The sequence below is a fragment of the Pipistrellus hanaki genome (genome assembly GCF_964339955.1).
Source record: "Pipistrellus hanaki genome assembly, chromosome: 2".
Classification (NCBI taxonomy): domain Eukaryota; kingdom Metazoa; phylum Chordata; class Mammalia; order Chiroptera; family Vespertilionidae; genus Pipistrellus; species Pipistrellus hanaki.
Window position 1 is genome coordinate 168,832,303 of NC_140504.1, and position 12,838 is coordinate 168,845,140.

Consider the following 12,838-nt stretch of genomic DNA (forward strand, 5'->3'; position numbering starts at 1 on the left):
ACTTTTTGAGAACATGGTCACATGTTGTATTGCCTAACAAAGTATCTAGCATATGGTGCACTTGTTATTGGTGGAGAGAGTTCCCCATCCCCACCGGTTGCTCTTGGGAATGGACTTCTTGCAATATCCAGAGAAAAGGAATTTTCTGAGACTCACATGGGAAGATGGGATATTTCATTTTATTTTTTATAAATCTTTATTGTTCAGATTATTCCTCTCCATCCCCTTAATTCCCCTCCACCTGATTCCCAACCCCACCCCACACCCTTACCCCCACCACTGTCTTCATCTATAGGTGTAAGATTTTTGTCCAATCTCTATGGGAGATTGTAGAAAGTTTTATTTCTGTGGAATCAAACCCCTGAGTTTCTAAGGTCCCATTTCCCTTCTTCCCCCAAGGATGAAGTATAGCCATAGCTTCAGCAAAGCTAGTGTCCAGAATTTTCACTCTATATTGGAACAGTGTCCAGACCAGCATCAAGTTAGCTTAGATTGTGTTCCCTGCTGCTGTCTATTAGTCCTCTGTGTGTGGGTCCACAGGCCACATGGCTATGGAGGAAACATGGGCAGGAGCAAAGCCAAGGGAACCAACCAGAGAGCCAAGAGAGCTCTAACCCAAAAGCTCTGAGAGCCAGGAGAGAGAAATCCCTTTGTTCGGGGCGTTATATATCACCAAATATCACAGGCTTGCGTTGGCCATCCCTTTTGGCCAATGATTTCTGTTCTCAAGTTTGACTGACAGCAAGTACCTTCTTAACTTCACTGTGCATGAGTCCATCCTCCCCTTCGTCCAGTCCCTTCCCCCGGCAATCTGCAGAAATTGGGTGGGTGGTTCCCTGGGGAGTGTGCTTTTGCAGCTTCCCGATGAAGATGCCCAAATGACATGCCTATAATGTCTGGCTTCTTCCTTGGCTTCTTTCCTGTTATTAATAAATAACTAATTACAATAAATAAATAGTTACAACAGTATCACACGGAGTAAAAATACTTGTTGAAGGTAGAAATGAATGTTTTGTTCTCTACTTTTCTGGAAACTAACTTGTTGGCTTTTGTGTTTCCTTTATGTTTCTTCCTGGGCTCCAAGGAGGAGGCATCTCCCTATTCCTTACTCGATATCTGCTTGAATTTCCTGACTACACATCTTGAGAAGTTCTGTTCAGCAAGACAAGATGGAACATTGTGTTTGCAAGAACCTGGAGTATTCCCACAGGAAGTGGCTGATCGACTGCTTCAGACCATGGCCTTTCATGGTAAAAAATAATATAATCAGAGAAAACAAAAATGTGTGCTGTTAAATGGCACTGGGTTTTGAAGTGCTACTGTGGTCATTTAATTATTTTCTTAGAAATATCAGCAAAGGCCAGATGAGCCTGATTCTATAATAGGAAAACAATTTTATTTAATTTTGCTTGCCCTGCCACTTTTCTGAAATTTGAATAAGCATTTTTCTTTTTTAATCTGGGAAAATTGCTTCCTCCTCTCCTCCTCCTCCTCCTCCTCCTCCTCCTCCTCCTCCTCCTCCTCCTCCTCCTCTTTCTCCTCCTCTTTCTCCTCTTCTTCCTTTCTTTTTTTTCTTTGAGAAGCCATACTCAAAGCAAAAATAACTTCTCTAACTTTAAAATATCCATTTAGAAGTCTGCTGATATAAAAAATGTACCTTACATATTTTTTTGGCCGTGGGAGAATCAATAAGAAATATACCTTACATCTTTATATGGCAGTGTAAGGATCAATAAATACTATTATAGAAAAACTTTTTCTGCTTTTAACCTTTGAAATGGGAAATCATAGCCAATGTGAAATCACAGTACTTCTGTCTTAAAAAACAAATTCTAAAAATAAATTGTTAAGTCTCATCTGTGAGATTCTGGTTATGTGTATTTCTTACTTCTGTTTAAGGTTTAAGTTGAAGAGATAGAATACCTTTAGGTCCTGGCCAGGTAGCTCAGTTAGTTTGAGTGTCTTCCTGATAAGCCAAGGTTGTGGATTCAATCCCTGGTCAGAGCACATACAAGAAGCAACTAGTAAATGCATAATAAGTGGAACAGCAAATCAGTTTTGTTTTTCTCTTTCTTTCTCTCTCTGTCTTAAACTCGATAAATACATTTTTTTAAATTTTATTTATTTATTTATTTATTTATTTATTTATTTTTTTAAATCAATCTTTATAGTTCATATTATTACAAAGGTTCCTCATTTCTTCCCCCCTCCACCAGGTTCCCACCCCACCCTCTGCCCCCTCCCCATCCCCCATTGTCCTCATCCATAGGTGCAGTTTATGTTCAGTCTCTTCCTCCCTCCCTTTCCCCGATAGTAAATCCCTTTTCAGATAGTAAATCAGTTACTTAGCATTTTCTCATATCAATAATACCTCCACATGCCCAATGATACACTTCACACAAAAGACATTTCCAAATAGGTCAACCAGCCTCGTCCAGCCCCCACCCAAGGCACTCACAGATCAACACCCCAGCGCTATACTAACTCAACACATCCAGATCTAAGCCTTCATCACTTGATTCAGCAGACCCTCAAGTTCCCGCAAAAGTTTCCAGCCATGTCTGAGAGGCAGCCGTGGGGCAGGGGCAGGCGAGGAGCGAGCTGTTTCGGGCCTGGCTGCTCCGGGCCTGGCCTCTGTTGCTCTGGTTCGTTCCACAACCAGCTGCTCCGGGTCTGGTCACTGCCGCTCCCGACCTAGTTGCTCTGGACTTGGCTGCTGCTGCTCCGGGCCTGGCCGCACCCAACCCGGCTGCTCTGGGCCCGGCTGCTCCAGGCCTGGCCGCTCCGGGCCTCACCGATCCCAGCCTGGCAGCTGCTGCTCCGGGCCTGGCCGCTCCCAGCCTGGCAGCTGCTGCTCCGGGCCTGGCCGCACCAGACCCGGCTGCTCCGGGCCTGGCCGCTCCCAGCCTGGCAGCTGCTGCTCCGGGCCTGGCCGCTCCCAGCCTGGCAGACGCTGTTCCAACATTCTGTCCTTTTTTTTTTTTTTTTTTTTTTAAAACGCATTTATGTTGCAATGTTGGCTGGTGAGTTGAGTTCTAACTTAGTCTTTGATTTTTCAAGATCTTCTTTGTATTCCTTAAGTAATTTTACTATCTTTTGCTCTCACTTGATTTCTTCACATTGAGAACTTCTTTGATTTCTTCCTACTTGTCCTGGGAGCTCAGCAGGTTGGCCTGTGGCACCCCTTTGTTCTCTGCGGGCTCCTGCGCTGCTTCAGCCTGTTGCCGGGGTCGGCGCCGCCCAGGAAGCAGCCCCTGGCCTTGGCTCTGTTGCCCGCGCTCAGAGGTCAAAGGCTCAGGAGCACCCCCACCCCCGGGGGCCCCGTCGCCCGGCTCCTTGCTGGCGCCCGGCTGGCCGGTGTCCGGCAGGGGTCCTGCTTCTCGTCGCGTTCCTCCAGTCTGGAGCTTTTTTTCTCCTTCCCGCTAGGGGAGTCTAGGATCAGAGTCAACAGACTGTCCTCTGCGCGCAGTGTGCGCGACTCCGGGGGCTCCGCTTTTCGCAGCTCCCCCAGGACTCCACCTCACAGCCCCGTCTCCCTCTGCTTGAGCCTGGGTCCTCAGGGATTGGCCTAGAACTGGAGTTCAGGGCAGTCGGGAGTGGGGCTCAGCACCACCGGAGATTTTGTTTCTTCCTGCCAGGGCAATACAGCATCAGAGTCAACATTCTGTCCTCTGCATGCATTGTGCGCATCTGCGCGCAGTGTGCGCGACTCTGGGGGCTCCGCTTTTCGCCGCTCCCCGGGGATTCCGCCTCACAGCCCCGTCTCCCCCTGCTCGAGCCTGGGTCCCCAGGGTCTGGTCCAGGACTGGGGTTCAGAGCAGTCGAAACTGGGGCCCAACACGGCCAGGGCTCCTGTTTCCTTCCCTCCAGGGCAATCCCGCATCAGAGTCAACATTCCTTCCCTTGCAAGCAATGTGCACGACTCCGGGGGTTCGGCCTTTCGCCGCTCTCCCAGGACTCCACCTCATAGCCCCGTCTCCCTCTGCTTGAGCTTGGGTCCCCAGGGATTGGCCTAGAACTGGGGTTCAGAGCAGTCCGGACTGAGGCTCAGCGCCACCGGAGGCCCTGTTCCTTCCGGCTAGGGTAATCCAGCATCAGAGTCAACATTCAGTCCTCTGCGCACAATGTGCGCGCGACTCCAGGGGCCCTGCTTTTCGCTGCTCCCCTGGGATTCCGCCTCACAGCCCCGTCTCCCCCTGCCGGAGCCTGGGTTCCCAGGGTCTGGCCCATAACTGGGGGCTCAGCGCTGCCGGTTCGGGGGTTCAGCCCAGGCTGGGGGTTTTATTTCCTTCCTGCTAGGGAACACCAGGCAGCACCCAGCCCTCCTCCTCTCTGGCTGTGACTTCTCTGCGCGCACGCGCGTGCGTGCGAGCGCGCAACATGTCTCCGTACCTTAGGCTTTTTTTCAGCTCCTCTGATTTTCCTTCTGGTTTTCTCTTTACTTCTTGTTGTAGAATTTTCAGTCAGTCAACTACCTGTAGCTCTGGGCAATGTCCACTCTACATTTTAGTTGTATTCCATTGAAATTGTTGTGTGCTGCTGCGGTTAGATGTCTACCCGAGCAGCCATCTTGGATCCTCCGATAAATACATTTTTTAAAAGAAAGAGGTAAAATACATTTCTATATAGGATTTATAAAATCTTACAGTAGGAAATATAATTTGTCTACAACTATAAAATACTGTAGAATGAAAATAATATCATTTTTTGATTGTTTGCCATATGCCAGTTACTTTATATGTTTTCCTTAAAATTTCTCAAAAAACCATAAAAGAAAGCTACTATTATCTCATTTATATACAAAGTGGAGGCCTGGTGCACGAAATTTGTGCACAGGGAGGGGGGGACAGGGAGGGGCTCAGCCCAGCCTGCACTCTCTCCAATCCGGGACCCCTCAGGGGATGTCCGAGTTAGACATCCCTCTTACAATCCTGGACCACTGGCTCCTAACTGCCTCTGCCTGCCAGCCTGGTCACCCCCAACTGCCCCCTCCTGCTGGCCTGGTCACTCCTCACTGCCCCCCCCCTGCCAGCTTTATTGCCCCCACTTCCCCCCTGCCAGCCTGGTCGCCCCTTACTGTCCCCCCTGCCGACCTGGTTGCCCCCAACTGCCCCTCCCCCTGCCGGCCTGGTCACTTCTAACTGCCCACCGCTAGCCTTGTTGACACTTACTGCCCCCCCCCTTGCTGGCCTGGTAACCCCTCATTGCCTCCCTGCCAGCCTGGTCACCCCCAACAACTCCACTCCCCCTCTCCTCACACCCCTCACCTCCACCGGCCTAGTCACTTCCAACTGTTCCCCTGGTTGCCTCCAACTGCCTCTCCCTTGCCAGCCTGATTGCCCCATGCAGCCTGCTGTTCAGTCATTTGGTCATCCCTCACTACCCCCTCCTGCCAGCCTGGTTGTCCCATGCAGTCTGCTGTTGAGTCATTTGGTTGTCCCGCACTAACCCCCCTGATAGCCTTGTCACCCCATGCAGCCTGTTTTCGGTTATCTGTCTGGTTGTTTTGGTTGTAATGGCCCCCGGATTTTTATATATTAGAATAATGAAACTGAGGTTCAGATAAGTAACTTGTAAAGTAGAATGGAGACTCGGTGGAATCGTATTTTCTTTTCATTAGCTGGAAAAGAGAGATTTAGAAAGCTTAGAAACTTGAAAAGAAGTAAGAAATGGTGGACCTTGAAAATGACTTCAGGTTTTCTTACTGTGCAGAATATAGTCAAACACTGTTGCAGTTAAATATTTTAACTTCTGTTCTCCCTGCATCATCAATAATAATCTGCTTCATGTTGATATTTACTGCTGTGTTGCCCATAATTACCTGAAAGAGAAGTTGGGGTGCTTCACTGGGCTGGAAAAAGTTTAGCAAAATCAGAAAGCCTGTCTAATTAAGCAACTTTATTCTATATCTGTGAAAGGCTAAGTTGACTTGCACATGCACAATACATATAAAACTCTCACTGGTGTCTATCCCACAGGTATTTTTCCATCTGTCATTGTTGATCATGAATTTGGTTGACACTTCTATTATAGAGAAAGGGCAGATAGTGATATTAAAATATTTCTTCTAATTAATTTCCTTTCAATGTGCACAAATTCGTGCACTGAGCCACTAGTTGTATTATAAAGCACTGTGGCAAATGCTTTAAATCAAGCATGTCAAACTCACAGGCGGCATGCAGCCCACAATGAATATTTTTGGGGCCCAGCCAATATAGCAGTATGTAAGAAACATTTTAAAAAAAAATGTCGTACCTTGCCGATACCGGTCTGGCTCAATGGATAGAGTGTCGGCTTGGGGACTGAAGGGTCCCGGGTTCGATTCCGGTCAAGGGCATGTACCTTGGTTGCAGGCACATCCCCAGTAGGGGGTGTGCAAGAGGCAGCTGATCAATGACTCTCTCTCATCGATGTTTCTAACTCTCTATCTCTCTCCCTTCCTCTCTGTACAAAATCAATAAAATATATATTTTTTAAAAAATGTCGTACCTTATTTTTCACAATATCCTGTTACATATAATTATTAATAATGAACTACAACATTCGCTAATGGCTAATTACTATAACAGTGTTGCATTCATTTCCCTTAATCGCTGTACCATTTTTCTCCACTAATACTAGCAGCGAATATTTTAGCAGCCAGTTGCCACATCATTAGTCTTGTACTGACTTGTTTGGTGTGGGCAACAGGAAATATTTCACTTTCGGAGAATAAGAAAAATAGGTTTATTTGCATTATGCTTATTTTATTGTATTTTTTGTTTGTTTGTTTTAATATATATTTTATTGATTTTTTACAGAGAGGAAGAGAGAGGGATAGAGAGTTAGAAACATCGATGAGAGAGAATCATCGATCAGCTGCCTCTTGCATCACCCCCTCTGGGGATGTGCCCGCAACCAAGGTACATGCCCTTGACCGGAATTGAACCCGGGACCTTTCAGTCTGCAGGCCAACGCTCAATCCACTGAGCCAAACCGGTCTTGGCGCATTATGCTTATTAATTTGTGTAGTTATTCAATGTCTGGTAAGTTAATGTTCAAGAAAAAATATTAATGTTCTATTATGTTAATGATTACTCATTTATCTCAGCCCTCTGTATTCAGCATGTCCCTATCAAAATAAAGCTACATTTCTTTGAGAAATGAAGCTTTTGTTTTTTTGAGGCCCACATAAACTTAAACCTTATTTTTTTGGCTCATGTTAGCCTTTGAGTTTGACATGTTTGCTTTAAATAGATAATATAATGGAAGTAGTTTTTAAGTCACTCTAACTAGATGTGTCTTGGAGAGGCTATATGCTTGACCAAAATGTGTTTTCTACTTCCTCAAGCTGCCTTCCCATGAGAAAACTGAGGGTTAGAGAAGCAACCTGCTGCCCCCATTTGTGTTACCCCAATGTGATTACCTGCATTATTCATCAAAAAGTATTCTAGATTATTTAATATCTTTGTAAAAATCATATCCACCTTCAAATAATCAAGAGTGGACACCACTACTAATATGCAAAAGAACACATTGCCAATTCTTGTCATAATTTTAGAAAGTTGTTTCATAAATTTTTCTATGTGTTTAAAATTTTCATAATAAAATGTTTTGGGAAAAATATTCCATGAATGCTTTTAAAATTGGTAATATTAGCCTGGCTGGTGTGATCATGGCTCATTGGTTGAATGTTGACCCATGCACCAAGAGGTTGCCAGTTCGATTCCCTGTCAGAGCATATGCCCAAGTTGTGGGCTAATCCCAATGGGAGGCATGCAGGAGGCAGCCAGTCAATGTTACTATCTCTCCCTCTTCCCTTCCTCTCTAAAAGAATCAATAAAATTGATAATATATTTTTCTAATACATACTGATTTTTTAAAATACTTTACTTACATTAAATTTTTAAAATTATTTACCAAATTCAAAGGATTAATGAGATTGTTAATAGTCTTTATTAAAATAAACCTGATGCTCCCCTGGCCAGTGGTGTTCATTGGTTAGAGCGTCGCCCTGTACATCTAAGAGTTATGGGTTTGATTCCCAGTCAGGGCTCATAAAAGTGCGAGTTTGATCCCCAGTCAGGGTGAGTGTGAGGCAACTGATCGATGTTTCTCTCTCCCATCAATGTTTCTCTCCATCCTCTCTTTTTAGAATCAATGAAAAACATCCTCAGGTGAGGATTTAAAATAATAATAATCCTGAAGCTGAAGTTTTACTTATTGAGATCTATAATTCTCTTACCAAAATTTCTGCTCTTTCTATCTGTGTCTCAGGGCTCAAAATTTTCCAGGAAATGTGCACTTATGAGCTATGAATCAGAATAAGAATTTTGCCATCTAATGTTAAAGTGTCTGTGTTATACTGCCTACTAAACCTAAATTGATACATCTTGACATGTTCAGGTATGGGATTAAATTGAAACCTTTTGAAACATGAATTACATTTTTGAAAGCTAACTAGACTTTCTAAATGATTGAGGATTTATTTATAATCCCAGACCAATACCCCATTTATCTGGAAGTGATATTGCTGGTCACCTCAGCCATCATTAGACTAAAGCAGAAAGAAATAAAAAATGCTTTGGGGCAAATTCCTTGCATTAATGCTTCTGTACTTTATTCATTGAAAGAACGCATAGAGGAACCCTCATTTAGAACATATTGATTCTTTGACCCTGGCAAATTAAGAATTTGCCTTGGGCCCTGACCAGTTTGGCTCAGTGGATAGAGCATCAGCCTGCAGACTGAAGGGTCCCACGTTCAATTCTAGTCAAGGGCATGTACCTTGGTTGCGGGCACATCCCCAGTAGGAAGTGTGCTGGAGGCAGCTGATCAATGTTTCTCTCCCATCGATGTTTCTAACTCTCTCCCTCTCCCTTCCTCCCTGTAAAAAATCAGTATAATTATTATTTTAAAAATTTTGCCCTGGATGGCATGGCTCAGTGTCAGAGTGTCAGCTGCTCACTAAGGGTCTCAGGTTTGATTCCCGGTCAAGGGCATGTACCTGAGTTGCAGGTTCCATTCCTGGCCCAAGTAGGGGAACCCATGGGAGACAACCAGTCGATGTGTCTCTTACATATTAATAGATGTTCCTCTCTCTCCTCTGTCTCTCTTCCACTCTTTCCCTCCTTTCCACTCTCTCTGGAAAGCAATGCTTTATAATAAAAGCCTAATATGCAAATCAACCAAATGGTGGAATGACTGGTTGCTCTGATGCGCACTGACCACCAGGGGGCAGACACTCAATGCAGGAGCTGCCCACAGCCCACAGGCCCCAGGCCAGCTAAGGTGGTTGCCAGTGGGGACCCCTGGTCATCCCACCAATTGTCCCACAGATTGGCTCTGATTGCTGGCCCGCCTAGGGACCCTACCTGTGCACGAATTTCGAGCACTGGGCCTCCAGTAAAAAATAATATCGTATGAGGCTTAACAAAGCAAAACCAAAAAAGAATTGATAATCTGGCCCTGACTGGTTTGGCTCGGTGGATAGAGCATCGGCCTCCAAACTGAAGGGTCCCAGGTTCGATTCCAGTCAAGGGCATGTACTTTGGTTGCAGGCACATCCCCAGTGGTGGGTATGCAGGAGGCAGCTGATGGATGTTTCTCTCTCATCACTGTTTTTAATTCTCTATCTCTCTCCCTTCCTCTCTGTAAAAAATCAATAAAATATGTTTAAAAAATTGATCATCTGAAGGGGCAGGCTGTCAACTACAACCCAAGCGTATTGAATGACAGCAAAGAAAGATTTAGCTCAAATACGTAGTTTCTCTTTTTTCCTTCTTTAAAGTTTATTTGCTCTTTTAATTCCATTACTCTCAATTATAGACTCTTAAACTTAGTAATTAGAAAAATTCATTTAATGTAGACTGAACCAAATAGCCCAGGAGTAACCCATTTCATTAAATGTATGTATACAATAGTAAAAGGCACTGTAATAGTCACTAAAATTAAAATCAGTCTTAATTAACTCAAGAGGCTGAAATTTCTTCTGTAAAACATTTAAAAATATATGAAATTTAATTTGTGGCATAAACAAGGTAAATATTGATCTTAACTAAGTGTCTATTCCCATTTTGCTTTTTTACAAGCATCCTTAATAGAAATCTTTAATGTCTTTTGAAAGGAGTTACTAATGAGTGCAGAAGAGGCTCAATAGAAATAAAATGTATAAGAAGGACGTGCCAGCGGAGAAAATTATTGAACACCTGTTGCATGCCAGGCATTATGTTAGGTGTTGAGTGTACAATATTAAACACAAATGTTGCTCACATGGGGTGTATAGTCCAGTTGGCGACATTCTAGTAATTAAGAAGCAAACAAACATATAGGATTACAACTTGTGATAGATTCTCTAAGGGAAAAAGAACATGGTTTCCAGGAAAAATTTTTTTAAAAAGGAAGGCATCTACTTTAGCTTGGATGATGAATGAAAGCTTCTCCAAGGAGGTGATAATTGGGCTGAGGCCTGAATGATGAGGAGGCTGTTCAGTTATATAAAGCGAAGGCTCCTCAGCACTGCCTGGTAATTCTTGAGTATTTCTCTGATCATTATTAGTGATCCTCATAATTGTTTCAGATGTTTTTTGCTCTTCTCAGACTTTCTGTCACTTATTCTTAGCAAGAAATTTGAAATCATCAGATGGAATTCCCTTAATTCCATGTCAACACTTTTTAATTTTCTGCAGTGATCTCTTTAAAATTGAACTTTGTATTTTTAAGACAATTGCTGAGTCGCATGAAGTTGTAATAAATAATATAGATGATATCCTCCTTCTCCAGTGGTAGTGAAACCATAGTACAGAATCACAACCAGGATATTGACATTGATATGGTCAAAAATTTCCATCTCTACAAGGATCCCTCATGTTACCCTGTTTTGTTTTGTTTTAACGTATATTTTTATTGATTTCAGAGAAGAAGGGAGAGGGAGAGAAATATAGAAACATCAATGATGAGAGAGAATCATTAATTGGCTGCCTCCTGCATGTCCCCTATTGGGAATCTAGCCCGAAACCCTGGCGTGTGCCCTTGACGGAAATCGAACCTGGGACCTCTCAATCTGCAGGCCAGTGCTCTCTCCACTGAGTCAAACCATCAAGGGCCATATTACCCTTTTATAGCCATAATCACTTCTCTCCTTCTCCTTCCCCCTCCATAAACTCTGTTCACCATTTCTGTAACTTTGTCATTTCAAGAATGTTATAGATGTGGCCGAAACCGGTTTGGCTTAGTGGTAGAGCATCGGTCTGCGGACTGAAAGGTCCCGGGTTCGATTCCGGTCAAGGGCATGTACCTTGGTTGCGGGCACATCCCCGGTAGGGGGTGTGCAAGAGGCAGCTGGTTGATGTTTCTCTCTCATTGACGTTTCTAGCTCTCTATCTCTTTCCCTTCCTCTCTGTAAAAAATCAATAAAATATATATTTTTTTTAAAAAGAATGTTATAGATGTGGAATTATTCATTATATAACCTTTTGGGATTTGCTTTTGTTACTCAGCATAATTTATTCTAGAGACTCCTCCAGATTGTTGTGTATATCAATTACTCCTTTTTATTAGGTGTACTGGTTAATAATGGTGGATTTTGTAATCAAAGAAAACACGATAATTTCAAGAGAAACATCAAAAATGCTTTATTCAAAGTAATGTCCATCACTAGCTACACATTTCCCCCATCTTTCAGATAATCTGTGGATACCATCCCAATAGAACTTTCCTTGTTTTGAGCCAAACCATTCAGAGACCCAACTTTCCACTTCGTACGTTTTGAAGGGCTGCTCAGAAAGTGCATGTGCCATTGATCTGAACAAGTGGTAATGTGAAGGAGCAAGGTCTAGTGAATATGGTGGGTGGGTTAATACTTCCCAGGAAAGATCTTTTAACGTGTCTTTAACTGGTTTTGAAGTGTGTGATGGTACGTCATCATGAAGCAAAATTACTTTGCCGTGTTTTCTGGCCTATTCTGGTCATTTTACTATCAAAGCATGGTTCAAATGGATTATTTGTTGTTGGTAGTGATCAGTATTAACAGCTTCACCTGGTTTTAGAAGCTTATAATATACCATACCTTCCTGGTCCCACCAAAACACAGAGCATTGTCTTCTTTCTGAAGTGATTTGGCCTTGAAGTCCATGTTGATGGTTGACCTGGATTAACCCATGATTCTATGCTTTTGGGATTCTCAAAATACAATTTTCTTCAAAATAAAAGCAGAACTTTTCTTCAAAATAATGTAATGAATTAAAACTTCCCCCAAATGCTCTTTTTTTGGACACGAAATTTGACATTTTTAAGCATAAAAATATCTATGATGTTAACACTTCAGAAAATTTGACATGAAGTTTTGAAGCTTGTTGTCAACACAACAAAATAGCATAATATCTGCCGAAGCCGGTTTGGCTCAGTGGTAGAGCATCGGTCTGCGGACTGAAAGGTCGCAGGTTCGATTCCTGTCAAGGGCATATACATTGGTTTCTCTCTCATCAATATTTCTAGCTCTCTAGCTCTCTCCCTTCCTCTCGGTAAAAAAATCAATTAAACACATTTTTCAAAATAGCATAATATCAAATCACATATATTAACATATATATAACACCATCTATTGAAAAATATCTGCTTTATTAACTGGGACACCTAGTATTTCTTTTTTTTTTTTTTTTTTTTTTAATAAATTTTTATTGTTCATATTATTACAAGTGTTCCTTTCCCCCCCCTTCCCACCCCACCCTCTGCCCTTTCCCCACTCCCCATTGTCCTCATCCATAGGTGCACAGTTTATGTTCAGTCTCTTCCCACATTCCCCTCTCCCCTTTTCCCCAAGAATCATCAGTTCACTCCCCTTCCATACCTCTGATTCTAT

General features: G+C 43.2%; 1 protein-coding gene across 1 annotated transcript in view; it reads left to right on the top strand.

Moving 5' to 3' along the window:
* ZYG11B (zyg-11 family member B, cell cycle regulator) overlaps positions 1-12,838 on the top strand; it is an 83,160-nt gene that overhangs the window by 23,253 nt on the left and 47,069 nt on the right. The window contains exon 2 of the mRNA XM_084872905.1: positions 1,085-1,250. Within this exon, the coding sequence (XP_084729031.1) occupies positions 1,085-1,250 (166 nt within the window). The remainder of the gene's footprint in view (positions 1-1,084; positions 1,251-12,838) is intronic.